This window comes from Drosophila hydei, unplaced genomic scaffold (genome assembly GCF_003285905.1).
Source record: "Drosophila hydei strain 15085-1641.00,03,60 unplaced genomic scaffold, DhydRS2 tig00008114-arrow-pilon, whole genome shotgun sequence".
Taxonomy (NCBI): Eukaryota; Metazoa; Arthropoda; class Insecta; order Diptera; family Drosophilidae; genus Drosophila; species Drosophila hydei.
The window spans coordinates 4,833,866-4,859,357 of record NW_022045827.1 but is presented as its reverse complement, the minus strand read 5'-3'; the positions used below and the strand labels follow the sequence as shown (position 1 = coordinate 4,859,357).

At 41.0% G+C, this 25,492-nt stretch overlaps 6 protein-coding genes across 11 annotated transcripts; 4 read left to right on the top strand and 2 right to left on the bottom strand.

The window, feature by feature from the left end:
* The first annotated feature begins 695 nt into the window (after nt 1–695).
* On the top strand, nt 696–12,334 carry LOC111592895 (laminin subunit beta-1). Of its 2 annotated transcripts, none has more exons than XM_023305335.2 (4): nt 696–950; nt 5,798–5,872; nt 5,938–11,534; nt 12,058–12,334. In XM_023305335.2, exon 3 carries the CDS (start codon nt 6,152–6,154, stop codon nt 11,528–11,530), a length of 5,379 nt encoding a protein of 1,792 aa, XP_023161103.2. In that variant the 5' UTR covers nt 696–950; nt 5,798–5,872; nt 5,938–6,151; the 3' UTR covers nt 11,531–11,534; nt 12,058–12,334. The 2 variants fall into 2 exon arrangements, with proteins under 2 accessions (XP_023161103.2, XP_023161104.2); XM_023305336.2 differs by lacking the exon at nt 696–950 and adding an exon at nt 5,620–5,663.
* Nucleotides 12,335–13,320: 986 nt separating this feature from the next.
* On the top strand, nt 13,321–16,140 carry LOC111592891 (protein phosphatase 1L). 2 transcript variants are annotated; one of them, XM_023305332.2, is made up of 6 exons: nt 13,324–13,426; nt 13,492–14,319; nt 14,390–14,960; nt 15,026–15,289; nt 15,407–15,459; nt 15,537–16,140. In XM_023305332.2, the coding sequence occupies exons 2-6, from the start codon at nt 13,943–13,945 to the stop codon at nt 15,826–15,828; spliced, it is 1,557 nt and encodes a 518-aa protein (XP_023161100.2). In that variant the 5' UTR covers nt 13,324–13,426; nt 13,492–13,942; the 3' UTR covers nt 15,829–16,140. The 2 variants fall into 2 exon arrangements, with proteins under 2 accessions (XP_023161099.2, XP_023161100.2); XM_023305331.2 differs by having other exon boundaries at nt 13,321–14,319.
* Nucleotides 16,141–16,494: 354 nt separating this feature from the next.
* Nucleotides 16,495–18,116, bottom strand: LOC111592919 (guanine nucleotide-binding protein subunit beta-like protein). The gene is made up of 3 exons (XM_023305372.2): nt 17,927–18,116; nt 17,591–17,802; nt 16,495–17,215 (listed from the first exon to the last, which is right to left on the bottom strand). Exons 1-3 carry the CDS (start codon nt 18,033–18,035, stop codon nt 16,580–16,582), a joined length of 957 nt encoding a protein of 318 aa, XP_023161140.1. The 5' UTR covers nt 18,036–18,116; the 3' UTR covers nt 16,495–16,579.
* Nucleotides 18,117–18,216: 100 nt separating this feature from the next.
* LOC111592922 (COX assembly mitochondrial protein homolog) lies at nt 18,217–18,804 on the top strand. The gene is made up of 2 exons (XM_023305374.2): nt 18,217–18,387; nt 18,444–18,804. Exons 1-2 carry the CDS (start codon nt 18,330–18,332, stop codon nt 18,746–18,748), a joined length of 363 nt encoding a protein of 120 aa, XP_023161142.1. The 5' UTR covers nt 18,217–18,329; the 3' UTR covers nt 18,749–18,804.
* LOC111592921 (tRNA-splicing endonuclease subunit Sen2-1) lies at nt 18,743–19,736 on the bottom strand. Its single transcript, XM_023305373.2, has 2 exons — nt 19,110–19,736; nt 18,743–19,042 (listed from the first exon to the last, which is right to left on the bottom strand). The coding sequence occupies exons 1-2, from the start codon at nt 19,555–19,557 to the stop codon at nt 18,759–18,761; spliced, it is 732 nt and encodes a 243-aa protein (XP_023161141.2). The 5' UTR covers nt 19,558–19,736; the 3' UTR covers nt 18,743–18,758.
* A 112-nt stretch (nt 19,737–19,848) lies between these two features.
* On the top strand, nt 19,849–25,420 carry LOC111592918 (V-type proton ATPase subunit H). Of its 4 annotated transcripts, none has more exons than XM_023305370.2 (7): nt 19,849–20,071; nt 20,185–20,663; nt 22,564–22,782; nt 23,939–24,073; nt 24,138–24,700; nt 24,762–24,864; nt 24,934–25,028. In XM_023305370.2, exons 1-7 carry the CDS (start codon nt 20,035–20,037, stop codon nt 24,964–24,966), a joined length of 1,569 nt encoding a protein of 522 aa, XP_023161138.1. In that variant the 5' UTR covers nt 19,849–20,034; the 3' UTR covers nt 24,967–25,028. The 4 variants fall into 4 exon arrangements, with proteins under 4 accessions (XP_023161138.1, XP_030080362.1, XP_023161137.1 ...); XM_023305369.2 differs by lacking the exon at nt 24,934–25,028 and adding an exon at nt 25,065–25,420 and having other exon boundaries at nt 19,854–20,071; nt 24,762–24,875; XM_023305371.2 differs by lacking the exons at nt 22,564–22,782; nt 24,934–25,028 and adding an exon at nt 25,065–25,420 and having other exon boundaries at nt 19,855–20,071; nt 24,762–24,875.
* The last annotated feature ends 72 nt before the right edge of the window (nt 25,421–25,492 follow it).

Here is a 25,492-nt window from a genome sequence, read left to right as displayed (position 1 = left end):
AATAAAGAAAATTACTAAATAGATTTAAAATAAAACTAATGTGAATCATGGTAAAATATTTGCAACAAAATAAATAAATACAGCTACAAATGAAAAATAATTAAATAAATTACCTATATGTTTACTTGAGAGCTATAAAGAAGGCACTGATTGTGCATCGCATACAAAACTCTTTCTCACTCAAACACATGCAGTCAAGAGAAAAAGAGAGAGTTATATTAACACCTTACGCTCATTTTGAGTGATTGTGCGATTGTGCATCTGTGTTAATTGAGTGAAAGTCAGCGTACTTGTTGCATTGAGAATGTTGAATTCAGTTGAGTGTAATGAAATGTACCACAATTGATCCTTTTATTTAATTTGCTTAGTAGTTTGTGTGTGCTGGTAATTGCTAACATTAAATTCAAAAATTAAATAATATACATATGTTTAAGGTTTAGTATACTCCAATGACATCAAGCTCTATACATAGATTTAGGTACAAATCGTTGTTATAGTACCTGCAACCACATACTTAACTCAGCAGGTACAGAGAAATTGTAGAGTGTATAGGTTACTCTATGACTTCATCTGTGTGTTGTCCACTCTTATACATGTGATCGCTCTTGAGCTCTCGTTTAAAAGTATCTGACATACGCTGTGCAGGCCGCATAACAAACCGCTCGCTCAGTAACGAGTGTGGATCTTTGGTGAACGGACGGGTTTTTCGGTAGTCCCGGTTTTTCTTTCGCCGTCCTCTGATTGTCTTGGAAAATATCTTCTTGTGCATGTGTGCGTGTTTGTGTGCTCCCTTTAAGTTTATAAAAAGAAGTTGAAAAGTGTTTGCTGTGGCAGCACCAGAAGCAACAACAACAACAGAAATTGTGTAGTGTTTGTTGTTTTCTTGTGTATAACAGAAAATGTTGTATTAAAAGTGCAAGGAATTGGAGTGGGAGCTGTGCCATAGCGTGGTAAGTGAAATAAACATGTAAAATTGTTCTACACATTTGTACTGTGACTTCATATAACAATTGTTAAGTTCGTACGCAATTCGAAGTACGCAGCTGTTATTGTTGTTGTTGCCGCTGCTGCTGACTGAGTTTATCTGTTATGTTCCGTTTGTTGTTACTTCTTTTTCTGCTTTCGTCTTCTACTTCTCTGCATCCGCTGTTACTCTCGCTACTGTTGTGTGCGTGTGTTTTTTATTTTACTGCAAGACTTATCGCTAGGCTGAGATTTGTACTCAAAAATTATTTATTTTATTTGTCACAACAAAAGTTTACAATGTAAAGCACATGAATTCTTTCGGATTATATGCGACTTGTAACACGATGCCTCATACCCAAATCCATTTGAGAATGTCTTGCCTTGCATATAGCATACATATGCCCGTGCACATAGCTGGCGAGGGTAGCTCAAGTTGTTTTTGTCTGTCGATTTGCACTCGCTTAAAAGATGTTTAAAGTGTTTTGTAAGTTAGTATTACAGCATACAAAATACAAAGTATTTAAAATACATAATATATATAGATACATTATATAAAAAAAGTATAAAGTATAATAAAGCTAAAATTTCCTCTTGCAATTTAACTCCAATATAAGACCCCAAAAATATTTTCAAAATTTAATTTCCTATAAAACATAATGCACTAGTCTAAGCTACTGATGTACTCCCTAAGCCACCCTCGCACATTCTGTTCGTATATATGTATGTATGTCTGTATGTTTATGTGTGCAATGCATTTTGCACTAGGCAAGGAATAGCGCATTAAAAGCTAAGCAAATTGTCTTGCAACGAGGTTATTAATTAAACTAAGAGCCAAGCTTAAGTCTGTCCGATCTGTATATGAAAGATATAGTTAAATAGCTGTGCATTTCTATATATATATATATATCTATCTGTATGTGGGCAGGACTTAGTTCAGGCCTAATAATAGTTTTGCCGTCGCATGCATGATCTCATATTGTATATTTGGGTTGGGAGTGAGAGAGAGAGAGAGGGAAGTTCCACACATGTTCTCCATAAGTAAAAACATTTCCAGCTGAGGATGTGTGGTCAATAAGCAGCGCGCTCTGATGGAATTGAAAATATAAACATGGCAAAGCTAAGCAAACACTCACATAAGCAAAATTTTATGAACTTGTCGATATACACTGCTGCACATATATATATATATTTATATATATATATTTATATATATATATTTATATGTAGTATATATGTATGTAAAATAAGATAGCTGTAGACAGAGCAAACAGTAATTTGAAGTAAAAATGGGAACGTTGCCTGCTTCACGTTGAGACTTGCTGAATGTTCGGAGCTTCATCCATTGCATTCTATTCTATTCTTTAAGATTCCAGGAAAATGTTCAATATCATAAATTTACAAGTAATATTTCTTTAAATGTTATACACACATTTTTCTTTAAATAATCTTAATTTCTACAAGTCAAATACATTCAAATACTTGATATATATTTTATATTAAAGCATGTACAATAGTTGTTCATAGTCTAAGTCTAGTTTTTAAATTTTTTATGTCTGAAGAGCGAATCTGCAGTAACTTAACTATTTAGTTTTTCTATAGTACCTATACACAGTTTTCCAAGTTAATTGTGGATTTTTATATATCTGTTCCAATTTTAGATCTTGACTTGTCCTGAGTATATGTGTATATGCATATGCCAAATGTTATGTCTAACAGCTTAAATAATAGCTTTTCTGTTTTACTAGATATGAAAAACCCGAATTCGTACGTCTCTGGTGGGCATATCAAAATAAGGCTTAACCCTTTATCAGACAAGGGTACTAACAAGATATCTCTACATATCTCTGACCTTTCCGCTTATACGAACAGACATCACAGGCAGATTTCCGTTCACTTCATGTACAAGTAAAACAAAGAAAGTAATTATTTACTTAATATAACTTACTCTATTGTCAATGTGAAGAATCCTCAGTTTAAGAACTCAAACTTTCGCTTTGCTTTGGCATGAAAAATAATTTTTAACAATCTTGAAACAATATCAAAAAAAAAAAAAAAATGAAAAAGAAAATCAAAAATATCATTATAATAAAACATAAAAAAAATAATATATTATTATATTAAATAATATATTACTATTAAAAATAATATATTATTAAAAATATAATTTAAACATATTTTTACTTCAACTGAAGCTAGAATGTCTTATAAAAAAATACTATTTAGATTTATATATGATATATATGATATAATATAAGTCTCATCTTTATGCAAATAGTAATGGCTTTTTTCTAAGAACTGCAATTTGAATTCTCTTTTTGCAGTTCCCTACTATGAAACTTATAAAATCTTTTATTTACGTTAAATTCTCTTTACCAAGCTCTACAACACTTCTAAAAAGGCAGGGTATTTCTCAGTCTAGCATTTCATTTTACTGTGCTCACAAGTTATGTTTATTCAATACCATTTCATAAACAAACACAAGCACATCGCACAGAATTTATCTCTGTGCATCGGTTGTATCTCAGTGTGTGTGTGTGTTTGGTAAATTAACGTTTTGTTTAGTTCCTTGATTATTTGTTTATTTTCTAGTCTGTCTTTTTGTGCTTTTTTGTGTTGCGCCCCAAACGAAACTGAAATTAACAAAAGGCAAAAAGCAAAAAATAAAAGAATCTTCAGCAATTAAAGGCGGGCAACAGGAAAGTTGAATTTGCTGTTTATCAGATACACTGAAATCAACTGTGTTATCTGAATATGGGTTAAGCTATGCGAGAATGGATACTGAAAAGGTCAAGTCAGAGCTATTTTTACTATATACATATTTACTTTGTTGCAAACTAACAGATTTTTAGATATATTAAATTTCTATGACAGGGAAATTTTGTAACTTAAAATACGAAATTGACTCAAGTCTAAAATAGAATTTACGATTTACTATTGAATGAGTTTTTCGACTGCCAAGTTAGTTGGGATTCGATTTCTAGTATAGAATATAATTGTATAACTAGAATAAAAACTTAAACCATTTTTAGAGTATATAGTAGTATGATCTTTTCTTAACTTGAGTTTCGTTTACCTCTTCAACTTGACCTTTGCTTTCCCTCAACAGAAATTAGACTATGCGAAACGTATCGAAATACTTTTGGATAACTTTCTAAGACAGTTTTTTTTAATATTTATGTATTTTTATATATAAATATATAACTAACTAAAGTATATATTTTATATATTCAAAGTTTCTTTTGTCCATGTTACACACTCAAAGCCATATTTATGCTGTCCATTTGTTAGTGTATAGAATCCGCTAATGGTCTTGGGCATAACACGCACACGCATACACACATACACAGCCAGACAATCGCAGAGTTATCAACATATAGTATACATAGTTCTGCATCTGTGAATGAACTCTTATCGGTTTCATGTCGCATTCGAAATTACAAAATAGTTGTGCAGACTCATTTAACAGAGAGAGAGAGAGAGGGAGAGAGAGGGGCAGAGAGAGAGAGAGAGAAAAAGGAGACAGAAAGTGGAAGAGAGAGAACATTTGCCTTGCTTGATTTCATCTCAATCCATATCAATGACCACATCAAAGGCACAAGTTTCTGACTTATGTCAGCTTATCTCAAGCTGTTGCCGCTGCTGCTTCATCTTTAGCACAGTTTCCATTTTATTTAGTTGCGTGTCCCATGGAACATGAAACTTGGCTGATAAGAATAAAGACCCAGATTCATAATAAGACTGAAACTTAACACGATTTCAATCAATTGAGAGCAACAAGTTTATATAAATATTGAAAAGAAATTTTAGACATAGAAAGTTTAAGACAAAAAAAAACTTTTGAAAATGTATTAAAAATTTATAAATAAATATTAAAAAAAAATTAAATTAATTAATAATTAATCAAATTAAATTAAATATTTATTTATAATATGAACACAAAATAATGTGATGATGTAGCAGTTGTACAACAAAATAGAGAGCAAAGGATAGAGATTTAATAGACTTGATTTCTTAAATATCATATCTATATTTATTTTATATTTTTATATGTTTATATATATATAAAGTTGCCTGACATCTAGATGTTAGAAGTTCTTAACGTTTCATGTAATGTATTTTTAATACTTGTTTAGAATAATTAGAGTTAGTTAATTAATTAGTTAATTATGTGAACTACACTTATTTTCACTTATATTCCGCAAGGGTTAGTGGATATTAAAAAAGACAGTTGCTTTTGCTTTAAATATTCATTCAGTTTGTATGTAGAATTATGCCTAATGAACTTATAACTAAGCTCTGTTTAATAATTGTTTTACAACAGAGAAACAGTCAAAGCTAATGTATATATATATAATTATATATATATATATATATATATATATATATATATATATATATATATATATATATATATATAACTCTTTTTAATGTTTTTAATGTGGGACACTTTAGGCAGCTGTGTCTAAAAATAATCATCATCTTTGGTTGAGCATTTAGTACATGTCTTAAATGCTGATAAACACCAGTCACTAGGCACCAGGCAACAACGGATTGTATATAGTGTATATATGTGTATATGGTTGTACATGTTCTCTTGTTTATCGCCCTAAAGTCGAACTCATGTATGCTCGGATTCATTCACATTTAGCTTGGAGAAGGCTTTGGTTGGCGCTCAGTTGATGCGTAAAAGTCGTTGGGTACGGACGTTTCTCCATTTCGGGGGTCGAAGCTATAAGAAATTTATATTAATATTAGAGCTCTTGGAAACTGTTGATAAGCGTTGCAGTTGAGAAGAAATAATAATTCTAATTCAAATTTTATGTCATTTCAGGGCACAGATAAGCTGCAGCTAGAGAATCGAGGCAAAATGAGTGCTCAGCACTCATAGGAAGGAAGTTAAGGAAGAGTGAGTATGATATATATACACATATCTAGACAAGATAGTGAACTAAAGTATTGGTATTCCTTTAGCTTATCCACGTGGTCTACATTCTGTAAAGGAAATCGAACGAAAGCTGATTAAGAAACGGAGCCGGAAGCGCTCTAGTGGAACACGACCTCAAGCCCCAAGACAGACAGCCAACGAGTGAGGCAAACACCCAACGGGAGAGAGAGAGAGAGCGCGCAAGGGAGAGTGGGAAAGCGTGTGTGAGCGAGATCGAGCAAGATCTTGAGAGCATACGCGATGTCGCTTCGCAGCGGCCTTATCGCGCTTTTCTTTGTGCTCGCCGTGCTCCAGCAGCTGGAGGCGCAGCGTTTGCCACAGTCGCAGCAGCAGCACGGACGTCGCGATCGCCCGCGCAATCCGCCACGGCAATATGTTAAGACACATCCGTGTGAGCGTTCCTCCTGCTATCCGGCAACGGGTAATCTGCTGATTGGACGCGAGAATCGTTTGACGGCCAGCTCCACGTGCGGTTTGCAATCGCCGGAGCGTTTCTGCATTTTATCGCATCTGGAGGATAAGAAGTGTTTCCTGTGCGATTCACGGGACGAGACGCGCAACGATCCGTACAAGAATCATCGCATTGGACAGATCATCTATAAGACCAAGCCGGGCACCAATATCCCCACCTGGTGGCAGTCGGAGAATGGCAAAGAGAATGTCACATTGCAACTGGATTTGGAAGCGGAATTTCACTTTACCCATTTGATCATCACCTTCACCACGTTCCGGCCGGCGGCTATGTACATCGAGCGTAGCTTTGACTTTGGCAAAACGTGGCATGTGTATCGTTACTTTGCCTACGATTGCGCCGAATCATTTCCAGGCGTGACCACGATTCTGCATAACATCACCGACGTGATGTGCACATCGCGCTACTCCTATGTGGAGCCATCGCGCAACGGCGAAGTCATCTTCCGTGTGCTGCCGCCGAATATCAATGTGTCCGATCCGTATGCGGAGCACGTGCAGAACCAACTGAAGATGACGAATCTGCGCATCCAGATGACCAAGCTGCACAAGCTGGGCGACAATCTGCTCGACAATCGTCTAGAGAACGAGGAGAAGTACTACTATGGCATCTCGAATATGGTGGTGCGTGGCTCGTGCTCCTGCTACGGCCATGCGTCACAGTGTTTGCCACTGGACGATGTTACCCAGGACTATGAGATGGTCCACGGACGCTGCGAGTGCACGCACAATACAAAGGGTCTGAACTGTGAGACCTGCGAGGACTTCTACAACGATCTGCCCTGGAAGCCGGCCTTTGGCAAGCAAACGAACGCCTGCAAGAAGTGCGAATGCAATGGACACGCCGTCAGCTGTCACTTCGATGAGGCTGTGTATATGGCCTCGGGTCAAGTCTCGGGCGGTTTCTGTGACAATTGCTTGCACAATACGCAAGGTCAGCATTGTGAGGAGTGCATGGCCTTCTTCTATCGCGATCCTGCCGAGCAACTGAGCAGCCCCAATGTGTGCAGGCCCTGCGACTGTGATCCCGATGGCTCCTTGGATGATGGTATTTGCGATTCGGTCAATGATCCCGAAAATGGCGTCGAGGCAGGCGCCTGCCATTGCAAGCCGAATGTCAAGGGACGGCGTTGCGATAGATGCAAGGATGGCTTCTGGAATCTGGATCCCAATAATCCCGAAGGCTGTGAGGCCTGCACCTGCAATACGCTCGGCACTGTCAACAATTCGGGTTGCAATATGCGCACCGGGGAATGCCAATGCAAGCGCCTGGTCACCGGCAAAGACTGCAATCAGTGTCAGCCGGAAACATTTGGCCTCTCCGAATCGGAAGATGGCTGCACGCTCTGCAATTGCGATACGGGCGGCTCCTATGACAACTATTGCGATGTGTTGACGGGCCAGTGTCGCTGTCGCTCTCACATGACCGGACGCACTTGCTCGCAGCCAAAACAGAACTATTATATACCCGATCTGCATGTTGTGCACGATGCCGAGGTGGCCGACATGTGCATCTCCTACAGTAACAATGTCAATTGCAGCAACGTGCCACAGGTGCCGCCCTCTGGCCATGCTCCAGACTTTACGGGCATCGGCTTTACGCGTGTGCCCGAAAACTCCGAGATGATCATAACTGTGGATGATATACCACGTTCTATGCCCTACGATGTGGTAATACGTTATCAGAGCACGTCTCGCAACGACTGGGAAGGTGCCTACATAACGCTGGTGCGTCCAGATGAGATTGATCCGCAGGGCGAATGCGCTCAGGCCATACAGTCACCCATAACGGAAGCACGCGTCCCATTCACGTTTCCCGAACGCGATCGCCAGGTGGTAGCTCTGCACGATGTCTGCCTAGAGGCGGGTAAGGTCTATAAGTTCCGCATCTTTTTCGAGCGCAGGCGCCACAACGAGGACAATCCGACAGCCACCATATTGGTGGACTCACTGACACTGATACCACGCATCGAGGTGACACCCATCTTCCATGGATCGCCCGTGGCCGATCTGCGTCTGCGCGAATACATCAACATGAACTGCAATCAATCGCTGTACGATATGCGCTACAAGGATCACACCTCGGCTATATGTCGCAGCCTGGAGCAGGACGCCAGCAAGTATATCAATAACGGCGCCAGAATGTGCAATTGCAATCCCACTGGCTCGCTGAGCAAGGAGTGCGAAGCCAACGGCGGCTTCTGTCAGTGCAAACCGAACGTTGTGGGCAGACAGTGCGATCAATGTGCCCCGGGCACCTACGGCTTTGGCCCGGAGGGTTGTCAGTCCTGCGATTGCAACAGCATTGGCAGCAAGGACAACAATTGCGATCTGCTGACGGGCCAGTGCGCCTGCCATCCGAACACCTATGGACGCGAGTGCAATCAATGCCAGCCGGGCTATTGGAACTTCCCCGCCTGCCGTGTCTGCGAGTGCAATGGCCATGCGTCCGTGTGTGATGCGCTAACTGGACAGTGCATCAATTGTTTGGACTCTACGGATGGCTTCAACTGTGACACCTGCTTGGATGGCTACTACGGTGATCCGTTGCTGGGCAGCGAGATTGGCTGTCGTGCCTGCCGCTGTCCGGACACCATTGCGAGTGGCCTGTCGCATGCCGATGGCTGCTCCTTGGACACGCGCAACAACAATATGCAGTGCAACTGCCAGGACGGCTATGCGGGCGCACGCTGTGAGATCTGTGCGGACAATTACTTCGGCAATCCGGAGGCTGGGGGCAGCTGCTCCAAGTGCCAGTGCAGCAACAACATCGATGTCTACGAAACGGGCAATTGCGATCGTCAGACAGGCGCCTGCCTCAAGTGCTTGTACGACACGACAGGCGATCATTGTGAGCTTTGCCGCGATGGCTATCACGGCGATGCACTGCAGCAGAATTGCCGACCATGCGAATGCGACTTCCTGGGCACCAACAAGTCGCTTGCGCACTGCGATCGCTTCACGGGTCAGTGTCCGTGCCTGCCCAATGTTCAGGGACTGTTGTGCAACCAGTGCGCGCTGAATCACTGGAAGATCGGCTCTGGCGAGGGCTGTGAGCCGTGCAATTGCGATGCAATTGGCGCTGTGCAGGAACAGTGTCACACCTTCACAGGCCAGTGCGAATGCAAGCCCGGCTTTGGCGGACGTGCGTGCAATCAGTGCCAGGAGCACTTCTGGGGCAATCCCAACGAGAAGTGCCAGCCCTGTGAATGCGATCAGTTTGGATCCGCCGACTATCAGTGCGATCGGGAGACGGGTCAATGCGTCTGTCACGAGGGCATCGGCGGCTACAAGTGCAATGAGTGCGCTCGTGGCTATCTGGGTCAGTTCCCGCATTGCGCTCCATGTGGCGAATGCTTCAACAACTGGGACATAATACTGAAGGCCTTGGATGAGTCCACGCAGGCGACCATACAGCGTGCCAAGGAGATCAAACAGGTCGGCGCAACGGGCGCCTACACCACCGAGTTCAGTGAGCTGGACAAGAAGCTCCAGCACGTACGAGATCTGTTGCAGAACACATCGGTCAGTCTACAGGATATTGATCAGTTGGATACTGCTGCCAACGCACTGAAGCAACAGCTGGTCAACTCGCATCAGCGACTCAGCGAAACGGAAGTCAAACTGGATGAGATTTACAACTCGCTCAGTGTGTCCGCCGTGGAGCTGGAGGGCTTGCAGAATCATTCGCGTCTCGTGCAGCAGTTGTCCCGTGAACTGAAAGAGAATGGCATTGAGCTGCAGGAGTCCAACATTGAGGGTGCACTCAATCTAACCCGTCATGCTTACCAGCGTGTGAGCGGCCTGTCAGCTCTCAAGGATGAGGCCTCGGAGCTGGCGTCCAACACAGAGCGCAACTGCAAGCGCGTCGAGACGCTGACCAACAAGATTAAGGACGAAGGCGATGCCATTGCGAATAATGATAAGACCATAGCCGATTATCGTGCAGAGCTGAGTGGATTGACCTCCCAAATTCCAGATCTAAACAATCAGGTGTGCGGCAAGCCGGGCGATCCCTGCGACAATCTCTGTGGCGGTGCTGGTTGTGGCAAATGCGGCGGCTTCCTCTCCTGCGAGAATGGCGCACGTGCTCATTCCGAGGAGGCGCTTAAGCTGGCCAAGAATACAGAGGCGGCCATAACTAGCAAAAAGGATGCAGCGGATCAGACCATACGCGCCCTAACACAGGCCAAACTGAATGCCTCTGAGGCGCACCAGAAGGCTCAGCTTGGATTTGTGAAATCCGAGCGCTATTTGAACCAAACAGATGAGAGCATCAAGCTGGCCGTCAAACTTTTCGAAGAGGTCAACGACTTTTTGCAGAATAAAACGGCGCTTCCCGCCGAGAGTAAGCAATTGGCACAGGACACACTGCAGCTGGACCTAACGCTCGACCCCAAAGAGATCGAGTCACTGGGTGTGAAGATCAACGATGCTGTCTCCTCGCTGAAGAACGTCGAAGCGATTATATACAAAACACGACCCGATCTAAATAACGTCAACGACCTACAGACCACGGCCAACAACACCAAAGCGACGGCTAACGAGATATTGGAGGAGGCCAATTTGGTGGTCCAGAATCTGGTATCCGCTAGCGAGTCTCAAGGCAAGGCACAGAATGCCATACAGCAGGCAAATAGCAACATTGAGCTCGCCGACAAGGATCTGGAGCAAATTGATCTGGAGACCAAAGAGGCCGAAGCGCCTGCAAACAAAACTGCACAGCAGGTCGAGAATTTAGCCCGCAAGGTGCAGCATCTACAGAAGAATATACTGAAAAACGAAATGGATGCACAGCAGATCACCGAGCAGGCGAATCGCGTCAAGCAGGAGGCGATCCGTGCACGCGGCGAGGCCAGCAATCTCCAGTTTTCGACAAGTGCCACCAATCAAACGCTCACGGATCGCGCCAATCGATCCGAGCATGCGCGAGAGCGCGCCAAGCTTCTGCTGCAGCGCGCCTCCAAGCTGACGGTGGACACCAATGAGAAACTCAACGAGCTCAATATGCTGCAGAATACCTATGTGGATAAGAACAAACAGCTGGAAAAACTGGAAATGTCCATACAGCCGCTCAACGATCAGCTCAACATCTATCTGCGTAACATTCAGGAAAATGCCGATCGTTTCCGACAGTGCACAGTTTAAAGAGGTATGTAGGTGTGTGAAGGTGTGCAAATTGTCTATATAGTCGACTAGTCTATACTCTGTTTATAAATATATTTAAATGGGTATAGAGTGAGCCGCGTTAGGCAAGTTTGTGAGGCGTTTCTTTAAATTGAAATAAGCCTTAGACTAGATCTTATACAAATTTCCCAATATAATTTATTTATGGCTTTTTCTTAGCCAAGTCATAAGGTAATATTTTAAAATATTAATGTTAAATATTTATTTTTTTTATATATTTTATAAAATTTTTAATATCTTTTGTTTATTAATTTTTATTTTTCATTTTACCTTGTCAGATCTAAAGTCAAGCCTGAAGTATCCATTTTTACCTTCAGAAATAGAGTATAATGAGTAATAAACAAAGTCTCAAATAAGTCAGTTTGTATTTCGTCGATTAGCAACACTACAGCAAATAAACATTTTTTTTTTGAGAAACTTCAATATTTGCATGCTCTACATTTTGTAAAAAGATAATAATAATTATATATTTCTCAATTTAATTGCAGTTGCGAGCCCAGCGGCCAGCTCAACCATTGCCATATTTTATGAACAAATGCGTAATGCAGCATCAGCAGCATCATCAACAACAAAGGCAACAAGTTATTTCTATTTAACGCTGTTAAGTGTAACCGTTACGTTTTGTACTATAAGCAATCAATGTTAAATGCAATATTCAATTCAAATTTATGTCATTTTTATTGAGCTAAGTTTTTCTTAATCCTACATAAATACACAGAAAGAAATGAATACATTATTTTTGTAATGCGACAAACTAAATGAAAAATACAATAAATATAATTAAAATACCTACTACTTTAAAAAATATCCCAGTTTTATTTCGAAAAGCAGGGAACTTATTAAAAGAGCATAAATCCCTTTAAATTGTTTAATAGAATTGCATTTGTTTGTGCATGCAGCAAGCACACATTTATCTATATAAATATTTTTATATACATATATCAATTTGTTTATTTGCACGCCATGGCAAAGCATAATAAATAATACTATATATCAAAAATCTGCCAGTTGGCGGTTTGTCATTCCGTTTTGTTGCAGTTCTGCTCCGCATCGCTTGCAGTTCTTGTTTTGATTGTTAATTTCATAAGTTGCCCAAAAAAACATTGAGTTTTAACTTTCTTCCTTTGTGTACAATTATTTTAAAAAAATGGAGAAATTAATAAGCTCATAACTGACTGCCATGGATAGGCGATATGTGCACTCGGGCAGAAACTCTGCAGGTATAAAATCCATTCTTTATTTAAATACTTTCAGAGAAAACTCCACTGCAAACAAAACACACAAAATACAACGTTAAGTAAAGTGAGTACAAGCACAATTTAACATGTATTCTAAATAAACCGCAGGGTATATACAGAAGAGTGCTAAAATTCTGTTTCAATTTAATGTGGTCACACTATTTTGCAATTGATAGACTATCGATAGTTTCAACAACTGAAAATCATAACGGCTGTGCTTATTAGTCTTTAATAATTTCCCAAAAATAATATAATAGTAATAGCATCAGCGTTATATTAAAGTCAATATTTTGATTACTCTGGTAATTTATATATTCCCTGTTTTACATACTTTTGTTTTGTTATTAAAATTTAAAATTTTTCATTTATTGTGTGTTGCAAAATAACTAAACTTTAATACTACAAGCACAGATTCAACAGTTGTCGTTCACTATAACGTATTGTATGCTAAAAATAAACAATGATCCATCTGTCAACAGCAAAAAAGAAAAAGAAAACAAAGAAAAATAAAAAATATTCAGAATTTGTTTAAAATTAATAGAGTGAGTATTAATCAAAATTTTTTGTTGTTCAGTGTTATTCATTCAGAGTTCAGTGTTACCACTTGGAACATTAGCGAGTAGTTATATTGAAGCTGTACTGTGTTGGTATTACCAATGTATGTTCGTGTATATTTACGCACAGGCACGCACACACACATGTAGCGTACATAGACGGATGTTGTTCTTGTTTTTGTTTTATGCAAGCAACAGAGGCTATTAATAAGAATATTCTGAAATAATATAATGGTACAAAAAGTCGGGCGAATCTGCTGTGCAATAATACGTCAAAAAATGAGAGCGACACAAAGCAAAAGTCGTCAATAAGGGAAAGAAAACGTGAAGAAGCGGAACGGAAAGGAAAAGTGCAGACGCAAATAAATAAATCGAAATTTCGATTTTGAATCCAAGTGCTGCTGGTCCCTGATTATTGTGCGGTAGTGGTTTCATTTCTATCAAATCGCACTCGCACGCTATCCCCAAAATTTAATACTCACATATAATTGTTACATATAAGTAGCATAAATATCAGATAACGTGACCAAATCGAAAAGAACGAGCCGATTCTTTGACTACAACAAAATAAGGCTCCATCAATGGATGACGAATTGGAAGACAAGATCTTCTATCAGACATACGTTTCACATATGAAAATCCTATCCAAGTTCGCAGTGGGCTTCTCGTCCATTAATTCGCCCTTGGCATATCTATGGAAACTATGCCGCATCTACGTGCTCCGTCCCGAGGTCATTTTCTGTGGCATCATTCTATTTGTCTTGTTAATCTATTTGCAAGCGGTAGATGTGTGGAGTCGCGGCATTTTGGGGCGCATTCAGGCAACACTCGGTAGGCAAAAGGCGCCACGAGTTATGGAAATGACAAGTGGCGCTGGCGATCATCAGAGCTGGGAAGAGGTACGTCAACAGAGTGCCGCCTTCGCTGTGCTAGGAAGACGACCTCATATGGAAGACAGGTGAGAGAAAGAGAGAGTGAAGCCCAAAGAAGCCAAGTTGACTTTCATATACATATGTCCCTGCTTACAGATTCATTATTGAGGAGAACATTAACAACAACACAGACATTTCGTTCTTTGCCGTTTTTGATGGACATGGCGGCGAGTTCGCTGCCAACTTTGCCAGGGATGTTTTGGTCAAGAATATTTATAACAAAATCATAGATATTAACAAGATCTTAAAGTCCGAGAGCTCGACAGAGTATAGTGGGTTCGATAAGAGCCCGTATCTGGCACGCAAGCAAAGTCGCAAAGATGTCACCAACAAGGAAAACGCTGATCCCGTTGCACGACGCGACAGTTTGCGTAAGGCACACAGCACCACAGCCGATTGCAGCGTAATTAAACAAAAGACAACGGAGGCAACTGTCGCCGACATTTATACGGCGCAGCTGAATAGCGCGATGCGCGCCAGCGGCAACAGTGCGGCAAAAGATTCATTTCTCAATAATAACAACAATGCACAAAATTCTGGCAATGCACCGCCGCCCAGCTACGAAGCCAAATGCTATATCGAACATGGACGCATCAATTTTGGCAAGCTTATCACAGACGAAATACTGGCAGCCGATCACAAACTGGTCGAGCAGGCCAAGCTCGCAGTGAGTGAGCCACCGGATTGCATTAAAAACCTTGATTTATGATGTATTCCCATTTCCTTTTGCAGACCAACATAGCAGGCACGACAGCTCTGATTGCCATTGTTAAGGACAGCAAACTGATTGTGGCCAATGTGGGTGACTCGCGTGGCGTTATGTTTGATTCACGTGGGATCGCTATACCATTGTCCTTCGACCATAAGCCGCAGCAGGTGCGTGAGCGTAAACGCATTCACGATGCTGGCGGCTTTATTGCCTTTCGCGGCGTTTGGCGTGTGGCTGGGGTCTTGGCAACGTCACGAGCGATGGGTGATTATCCCCTGAAAGATAAGGTATGCCGATGCTATTGCTCTATATAGATGGCGTGATGGGAATTTCTCACGTCACGTTCCATATCATATAGAATTCCCAATTGCTAATCAGCCTACACTTTATATTACCCCATACAGAATCTAGTCATAGCCACACCAGACATTTTGACCTTCGAGTTAAATGATCACAAGTGAGTGCAGCTGATGCCAAGTTAATGAACTCTTGTATTAACTGCGTCATTTGTTTTTATTTATATGTGATTGCCAGGCCCCGTTTTTTAATACTCGCCTCGGACGGCCTTTGGGATACATTCAGCAACGAGGAGGCTTGCAGCTTTGTGCAGGATCATCTCAAGGAGCCCGATTTTGGAGCCAAGTCCCTGGCCATGGAGTCGTATAAGCGCGGCTCTGTGGACAACATCACTGTCTTGGTCATTGTGTTTAAGAACGATGTCTACAAAATTGTCAACTCACCGGCTGGCAAAATCGGCGAAGTTCCGTTAGCCAAAGCTTCAGCTGCAACGGCTGTCGAACGCTCCAATTCAATCAAAACTAAGTAACGGGCCAGACTCTGTCCCATTTAAATAGCAACCTTATGAAGTGCCCAAGATATTTATACAATATAAGCCAGCACGATTATGTTTTTTTCGAATATAGGTGGCGTTTTTTCGGTTTCGTTCTAGGACTTAAAATTTTTTTAAAAATTGTTGTTTTATACAAAATGTTTAGAAAATATCACTCCCAATGCACTTTGTTATCCCCACCTCCTCCTACTCCTCACATACATCATCACTCATAAATATTTATTTAAATTAATTTGTTATACCTACATTTCTGTTTGTAAACCAAGAGAAAACCTTTTATAACTCTAAAAGAAAACGTTGAAATATAAAATACTCGAAAATTGTAACGATGAGTTTAAACGATTGGCAATAAAATTGATTTTTTAGGCCTGTGAAAATGCTTTAATGTTAAATGAAGCTTTTTTGTAACTTGAATAAATATATTCTGAGCCTATATTAGCATCTACATGTGTATATAACCCAAATTATAATTATATATAGGGACGGTGAAACTTTCGAGATATGGGTCACTGATGACGAGGACAAATTGATAAAAAAAAACGATATTCGCCTTAATGCACATACGAGTACTCTCATCCACCCAAACTACTCACATATACAACTCCAAATATTAATTTTGAAAGGCCATAAAACAAAATAAGATTTTTGTTTAAATGTTTATTGTTGTTTTGGCATAAACAAATCAATTTGCCATCGATTTATACGAGCTGTCAAACATAAAATTAGTTTAGTGCGCTGATACAGACACTTGCCAGACGCGAATGGTGTTGTCGGAGTAGCCGGCGAACAAGGTTTGGCCATCGGTGGACCAGGCCAGGGAGAGGCACTGTGGCTGCTCGGCCTTAGATGTGGGCGAGACTACCTCAGGGCGGAGCTCCTCGACGGTCTTCTTGCATGCCAGATCCCAGATCTTGATGGATGGGCCATAGGCGACGCACAGCCAGTAGCGGTTGGGCGAGAAGCACAGGGCATTGATGATGTCGTTGTGCTCCAGAGTGTACAGGTTCTTGCCGTCATTCAGATCCCAAAGCAGAGCCTTGGAGTCCTTGCCACCAGAGGTGCAGAGGGAACCATCGGGCGAGACGGTCACGGTGTTCAAGTAACCATTGTGGCCGTGGTGGTTGTTCTTCAACTTGCAGTTAGCCAAGTTCCAGACCTTGACGGTACGATCCCAACCGCATGACACGATAATGGGATTGGAGTGGTTGGGCGAGAAACGCACGCACGACACCCAATCAGTGTGGCCATCCTCCTGGATGGTGAACTTGCACTCAGCTAGAGTGTTCCACAGCTTGATGGTCTTGTCCCGAGAACCAGACACGATCTGACGGTTATCAGCCGAGAAGGCAACCGAGAGCACATCCTATAAGCGAAGAAAAATCAGTTTATTAGCTAGCAATTCTTTAGTTGAGTGCAGGTTGTAAAGTGAGTAGCGGATAGAGATCTTGTTGCCTACTTACGGAAGAGCTTCACGCAAAAGTATGTCGACTCAGGCGTAGAACTTTAAAGATGTCAACCAGAGAAATTCTGCCTCGCATAGGCGCAATATTTTTGTTTTTTTAAATATACATTTTTATGTATATTGGTATTGGTGTGCTAACTAAGTCTAACCTTACAACATGGGTCATATATACACCAATACCATTTGGGTGTGGGAGTTTAAAAAGCAGCGATTGCTGCAGCAATTCTAGGCCCTGTTCAAAAACCATTTGGTAAACCACTTGGAAACTTATCCCACCTTGGTGTGTCCCTCGAAGCGGCGAGTAGTCTTGCCGGCAGCCAAATCCCACAGGCGCAGAGTCTGATCCCATGAGCCGGACAGAGCGTAGTTGCCATCGGACGAGAGCACAACGTCGCTGATGAAGTGCGAGTGGCCGTACAAACGCTTCTGGGGATAGCCGTAGTTGGTATCCTCATCGCGGGTCAATTTCCAGACAATCAAGGTCTTGTCTATAAAACCAAGAATATATTATTTAACATAACAATTTAAATCTAAAATTATTGCTCTGATGCCCAAGTTATCGGAGGATTCAAAAGACGTCAACATAACCTCACAACTGTTAATAATACTTGCCACGAGATGCCGAGATGATGGTATCGGGATCCTTGGGATTGGTAGCAATCTGAGTGACCCAGCCATTGTGACCGATCAGCGTACCACGCAATTGCAATGTCTCAGACATGTTGAAATATTACTTATTAAATTGCAACGGGAGCGCTTTTGACACACGTCCAAAGGCGCTGCAGGCTGGCAGAAAAAGAGGCGGAAGCGGCCAGTGCTGTAAAACAAAAAACAATCGAAGGTAGCTATGATATCCATAGTAGTGCTGCCAACGTGTTTCATTGAATGCGATGAATTGTAACATCTAGAATATTATTTATTTGGTATTAATGTCACCGTAGAGTACAGCCACACTGTTTGACATCTTAGGTCAAAGTAGCCTTTAGGCCGAAATATAAATACACCGACACACAAGATGAGTTTGGCGCAACAGGAGCCAGCCGCAATAAATCCACGTAACCCTCATGGCCTTGGTAAGTCAAGCAGTATTAAATTTGTTATTAGATTTTAATATACTTGCCGCCTATAGGTGATCCGAATGACACAACGTTGCGCAAGGTAGAGCGAGAGGTGTTAATACCAAAAATAATGCGAGATCGGGCGCGGAGCGAGCTGTGTCCAAAAGAAGTGGCTGATTTTGAGGAATGCTGCAAGGCCAGCAGCATATTCATGGTGGCCACCTGTCGCAAGCAAAACTCTGCGCTCATGGACTGTCTTTCTCGCTGGTATAAAAACGAAGCCTTCAAAGAAGAGTGCAAAGCAATCTACTTGCAAGAGCGAGCGGAATACCGCAGCACGGGGATACCCAAGAAGAATCGTGTGGAGAAAATTTAGTTTACTCTTGTTATTGTTTCTGTTTACTTTGCACAAAAGATGTGTAGTTAAAACGCCGTATCACAGTCTCGTCAATGGTCAGGCATTCAAGTGCCGCCGGTGTGGGCAACGCAGGATCAAAGTCTTTCGGTTCGTTTACTCCAAGAATGAGCACATCTTTGTCTGAGGTTTCAGCTACGCGTTGAGCACCTTTCAAATTCTTGCCCACGTAATGGGTGTTACTAATATAGGCAGAAGTGTGCACGAGCACCAAGAAACTAGCATGAAAGTGTCGTGGTCCTTGTTTGTAGATGACTGTGAAAAGGCGATAAAAAAAATTACAAGCTGTTTTATTTCTACAAATTGCCGGAAAAGCACTTACGAAAATCACCACCAAATTTAATGCCGCTCTTAATTATCCAATTCTTAGATTTTAGATACAAATATGCAGCCAGTTTAGAGATAAACTCTTTGTCATATTCCAGTGCTGCTTTAACATACTCTTGCCAGGTAATGTCTTTGTCCAGAGTGTCTTTTATCTCCAGTATGTCTAAATAGTAGGCCAATACACATGCCTCCTCCAAGCCAAGCAGAAGCGTTTCGTCTGGCTCTCCAGAAATTGGGCCACCGCGTGAATTACTTCCTTTGCCGTAGCAGCCGTTGTCGTGTAGAATCCTTATTGGTTTGTGTTTGGAGTCCGCCACTTCCACAGAGAGTCCATTAAAGACACCTTGGTAACGTTGTCCGTCAGGGTTTGATGGGAAGGGCGCAAATTTAATATAGTCTTTAAAATTGCTTCGCTTGCGTTTGAAATTCGGCGTGAATTCCATAATTTACCCAATTCACTGTTTATAGTCGAATGACACTTGTTTGATTTGAATTCAAATTATTTGGTGCCTGCTCTTAATTAATCTGTGGGCAGTCGAACAGAAGTGATTTTAAGCGGTAAGAGAATATGTGCCACTATAAATGATTAATAATATATAAAATGCACATAAGGGCACATTTCTTTATTTAGTTTATTCGCCGCAAAAATGTTAATGTGTGACCACAGCTTGTTTTGCCATTCACATTAAATTGCCAACACAGTGAAATGCGTGCAGGGTGGCAACGCTAGAACGCGGCGAACTCGGCGAATAAGTCACAAGACCAGTCAGCTGAATTTCGGTGCTGTCGCATTAGTGTGAAAAGACACTCGTAATTTAATATATTTTTTCCTAGATATTTCGATTGAAATTGTGTGCAAACGCGCGCAACACTACAAATATTTCGCATCAATCTCGACGCACTAAAAAACAGCCATCAAAATGACCACCGCACTGTATCTGCCCGAAGAAAACATTGGTAAGTGCCACCAGCTGACCTCTGTGAAAAATCGAAGTGCTGCCCGTGCAGCCAACCCCTCTGGCCGAATGTTGCAGAAAATGATTAACTATGAATGCGTTTGCATTTTACAGATATGATTGCTGCTACTTCGGTGCTGCAGCAACAGGCAGCCGATATACGCACCAGGAGCATCAACTGGGCTTCGTACATGCAGTCGCAGATGATCAGCCAAGAAGACTATCAGGTTATTAGCTCTTTGGATAAATCACGCGCTTCCTTTTTGGCACAGAACTCAACGCAGGTGGTGAAGACAATGCTGAATCTGGTCTCGCACCTGTCCAAGGACTCGACCATTCAGTATATACTCGTGCTGCTCGACGATTTGCTCCAAGAGGATCGCTCTCGTGTCGATCTTTTCCACGAGACCTCCGGCAAGATGAAGCAGTGCGTCTGGGGACCATTCTTGAACTTGTTGAATCGTCAGGATGGCTTCATAGTCAACATGTCATCGCGCATATTGGCCAAGTTCGCTTGCTGGGGTCATGAGACGATGCCCAAGTCTGACCTCAACTTCTACTTGCAGTTCCTCAAGGACCAATTGGCCAGCAATGTAAGTAGATCAAAGCACAAGCTCCAAGTCCATACCCATTCCAACTCCTCTCCCTCAATTGCATGTTTATGTTGTAAATAGAACTTTAGTCAGGTACACTAGGTAAACCTATATCTATGTAAATATATCTATAGCATGAAGCATGATATTTTCTTTATCGGTTTGAATTGATATGTATATAGAAGTTTATATATATTGATTTTGAACGATTCTAACAGTATTTATTTAGTTTGTATAATCGCATGTTAAGAAATATATAAGAAATATATATACAGCGAAAACTCTAGCGAGCGAACAACTGCAATTATATTAAGTAAATATTTGATTGCATTAAGAAGTTTCATTTCACTTATAACTACGATGAACGAAGTAAATCTCATACACATGGACGTGAATCTAACAAGAACTACACATTCATGCAGTCGCGACCAATAAGAATGGGGTATTAATGGATGGGAGTCTAATAAGAAATATGCACTGTTTCAAATGAAGCTTTAGAGAAAAGCTTGTTAATTGAGAAATTCGTTTTAATAGTTCGATGTCAATTAAGCTCTGTTGTGTTTAGGAAACTATACATTTTTATCGACTCTGATATGGATTTCTTAATTATTTTAATAATATAAGAATGGTTAAGAAGTAAAATTTACAAATTCAATGTGAAGAAGTCATAAGAACTCAATCTGATTGAGGTATACAGTACAGTAAAGCTGTTCTACTTACTAGTACTACCTCTATCTTATAATTATAGTCAACTACAGACCTGATGACTGTATTGACATGACCATTAATGTAAAAATTTGTGCTTTTGAGGAATATTTGCTGCAAGAACTTTTCATATATAAAACAAATACTTTATAAGAACTATACAGCACTTTTTGACAGTAAAATATTCTTAAGTCTAAGAGTGTAGAGCTCGACTGTTTAAGCTGTTTGTATTAGCGCATGGCGAATCAGGAATGTATTACGGTATTCTTGTTTTTTTTTTTTATCTAACGGGGTATATATTTGGCTAAAATACAGTTCAACTTCGAACTAAAAGACTTAAAAATTTTGTTTGATTGCAACTAACCGAATAAATAAATCTGCACGCTTTTTGTTAGTTATGTTTGCCTTCCAAATCGTACTAAACTGATTAAACCACAGTGAGAACCCTCTAAAAATGAGACGTGAATCAAGCATTAGTCAGGTTTTTGGCCAACAACATTAGCCTTGCGTATATAAAAATGTCTTTCATTTGTAATGTGACTCTTTGGCTGTCTGTGAGCGTGATTAAAGTATTCGACTCGTGTTCTGTGTACACGATTTTGTTTGGCATCCGATTTCATTGAATCACGCAACTAAAAGATAAAAAACAAATAAAAATCAAATTGAAATTAAATGATAAAGATGTTCGTATAACCGTTGCGACAAGTCCAAAAACTATGCTCAAAAGATCATCGCACCGCATCGCATCGCATTTGAGTGTGTGCCGTGGAGAACTGAGAGAACATCAGCACCACCAGCACCACCACCACCTGCACCATCTGCACAACCAAACAAACAAATCAATAATAATATTAAATAATCCTTACGTTTACTCGTTCCGATTTATGTGTCTTCTGCCGTCCCCAAACGCAAAGTCATCCGAAAGCAAAAAGTTCAACTCTTGCAATGTTTTTTGTTCAACTTTTTGTTTGCTTTGCGAATCAAACATAACTTTTCTTGTATTTATTATTTAATGCCAATTTACAATTTAAACCAACAACAACATCTACGAATCAATTATGTTAAACACCAATAACTGAATTACCAATCGATCAATCAACAAACACAAACAATGCGGATGCTGCGCTGCTGACCCCAAAACCGAATATAAAACCTACGACCCACGCACTCTGACACCCAACACGAACTTAATTAGAGCACTGCCTATCTGCAAGAGATGGCCCAGCTGGCCAAGCGGGCGCAAACGATAATTGTGCACTCGCATGGACAGCATGGCAAAGATCATCATGGCAACCAGTACAGTCCCAATATGGTCCAGCTGCAGCAGCGCCACGATCTGGCCAATGAGAGCTACCGCGAAGTGCGCACCTCCTCCGCCTTCGATCAGCAGCAGGATGGCAAATGTGTTATACCGGTATTCCAAATGCAGCCCAAAAGCTATCCAATCACCACACTCACCCAATCCAGTTACACACACACACAAGAATACACAAAACAAAATATCAAATTATCAAACAAATATACAGCGCACACAGACACAGAGACATACGCACACCCACCCACACACACCTGTAAATTTTACTCGTTTATGCTATATGGCAAAGATATGCAAAGCTTATTCAATTTCCTATAAAGGCTAGAATTTTCCAATTGGACTTGTGTTATTTCTGATAAGCACTTACAAATTCTATGAGAATTCCATTTTCATGCTACTCTAAAGCTCCCTTATTGACATTGAATTAGATTTTTGATTTGAATTTTATTTTTGATTATTTGGAAATTTCAATGTATATGTTTCCTAATTGAATTTGATTTTAATTTAAATCTTTTTAATTTTATATTTGATTTTAATTTAAATTTAATATTTCTTAAAAGTAATGTTATTTTTCTTAAAGCATTTTAAAGTAGAATTGAAAAGAAATTTATTTATTTTATTTTTGTTATCAGAAAAAACTCACATGTCTCCCAATGCATAAACGTTGTGTGAGTGCGTGCGTGCGTGTACGTGTGTGTGTGCGTGTCTATATATATACATATATATATCAAAAGATAACTGTTTACTAACTCCACTAAATATCATCGATCTAAATTAAAGATGAGCAGCAGAGCAACAAATGTATAAAGCGTTAATTGATTATAACTTTAAGGTAAAGGTAAAGGTGTAAAGGTAATTAAAAAAAGAAGAATTTTGTTACGCAAATCGGTGTCGGTGTGAACGCAATACACAAACAAAAACAAACAATTGACATGCCCATTATACGGATTTCCAATGCAGGACAGCTACTGCAACTGCCTTTGCTGTCCTCTGTGAAACATCTACTTTTATTATATTTTTTTTTTGGTATGTTAGAGCACAATTCTCTTTGTCTGTCTCTTCCACTTCCACTTTCTCTCTCTTAAGTAGCTGTAGTAACTGTTGTGTTGCTGTTGTTGTAGCGCGTAGTCCAAACAACTTTCAATTGGAAAAAAAATATATTTCAAAACAAAAACTGTCATAACTAACTCGCTACTAAAATAAAAAGCTGTTAGTGGTATATGATCCCTATTAATATCGACTGTTGCCTTCGCAGAACAACGAGTACATCCAGTCGGTGGCACGCTGCCTGCAGATGATGCTGCGCGTGGATGAATATCGCTTTGCGTTTGTCAGCGTTGATGGCATCAGCACTTTGATACGCATCCTATCGACGCGTGTCAACTTCCAGGTGAGTTTGAAATTGAAATGTCTAAATTGTTTGGTACAATTTAAATTCGATTTCTTATTCATAGGTGCAATACCAGCTGATCTTCTGTCTGTGGGTGCTGACCTTCAATCCTCTGCTGGCTGCCAAGATGAACAAGTTCAGCGTTATACCTATATTGGCTGACATATTGAGCGATTGCGCCAAGGAGAAGGTCACACGCATCATTTTGGCCGTCTTCCGCAATCTGATTGAGAAGCCCGAGGACTCGTCTGTGGCCAAGGATCATTGCATTGCCATGGTGCAGTGCAAGGTGCTGAAGCAGTTGTCGATTTTGGAACAGCGTCGCTTCGACGACGAGGACATTACAGCCGACGTGGAGTATCTGAGCGAGAAGCTGCAGAACTCTGTGCAGGACCTTAGCTCATTCGACGAGTACGCCACCGAGGTGCGCAGCGGCCGCCTTGAATGGTCGCCCGTCCACAAATCGGCCAAATTCTGGCGTGAGAACGCTCAGCGCCTCAACGAGAAGAACTACGAACTGCTGCGCATTCTGGTTCATCTGCTGGAGACCTCGAAGGATGCCATTATTCTGTCCGTTGCCTGTTTCGATATTGGAGAGTATGTGCGTCACTACCCACGCGGCAAACAGTGAGTTCCCAGGATCTACCTTAACCTCTTTGTTCGTGTCTAATATACAGTTGCCTTATAGTGTGTTGGAGCAGTTGGGCGGCAAACAGATTGTCATGCAGCATCTGGGCCACGAGGATCCCAATGTACGCTATGAGGCTCTGCTGGCCGTGCAAAAACTGATGGTACACAACTGGTTAGTATGATATAAGTGGATACTCAAATCTAATCATATGCACACCTGTCGCACTCAGGTGACGCTCGATAATCACACTCGCATTTTTTGAAAGTTGATCAACGTATTGTTGAATAATCTCAAGAGCTCTATTCAAAATTAGCATAGTCAAACTCAAAATTCATGTTTCTTTTATCGTATTTCTAATAGGGAATACTTGGGCAAGCAGCTGGAGAAGGAGAACGAGAACCAAAAACAAGGCGCAGCTCCCATTGCTGGCAAGGCCTAAGGCGCTCAGCTATACCATGTACAACCGTTAGCCAAGTGGGTCGCCAACTTGTTTCAAAAAACTTAACTAACAATAAGAGTTGGGGGCGTGTCGTCCACCTCCATCTCCCACCCCATTAACAAAATATCGTTTTATTTCTTGCTACCATTTAAGCGCATATTTCTTTGTCCTAATCAGTAAACTAAGTTCCATGGCGAATCTATTGCGGATTCCAGATGGTGCCAGCGTTCGTTAAAACTAATTAATTGTTGCTCTTTGTTGGCATTCCGAACCACTAGAGAGATACATAGAGGAGAGTGAAAGTTAATTAGACAAACTGAAAATATATACACACACATACACACAAACA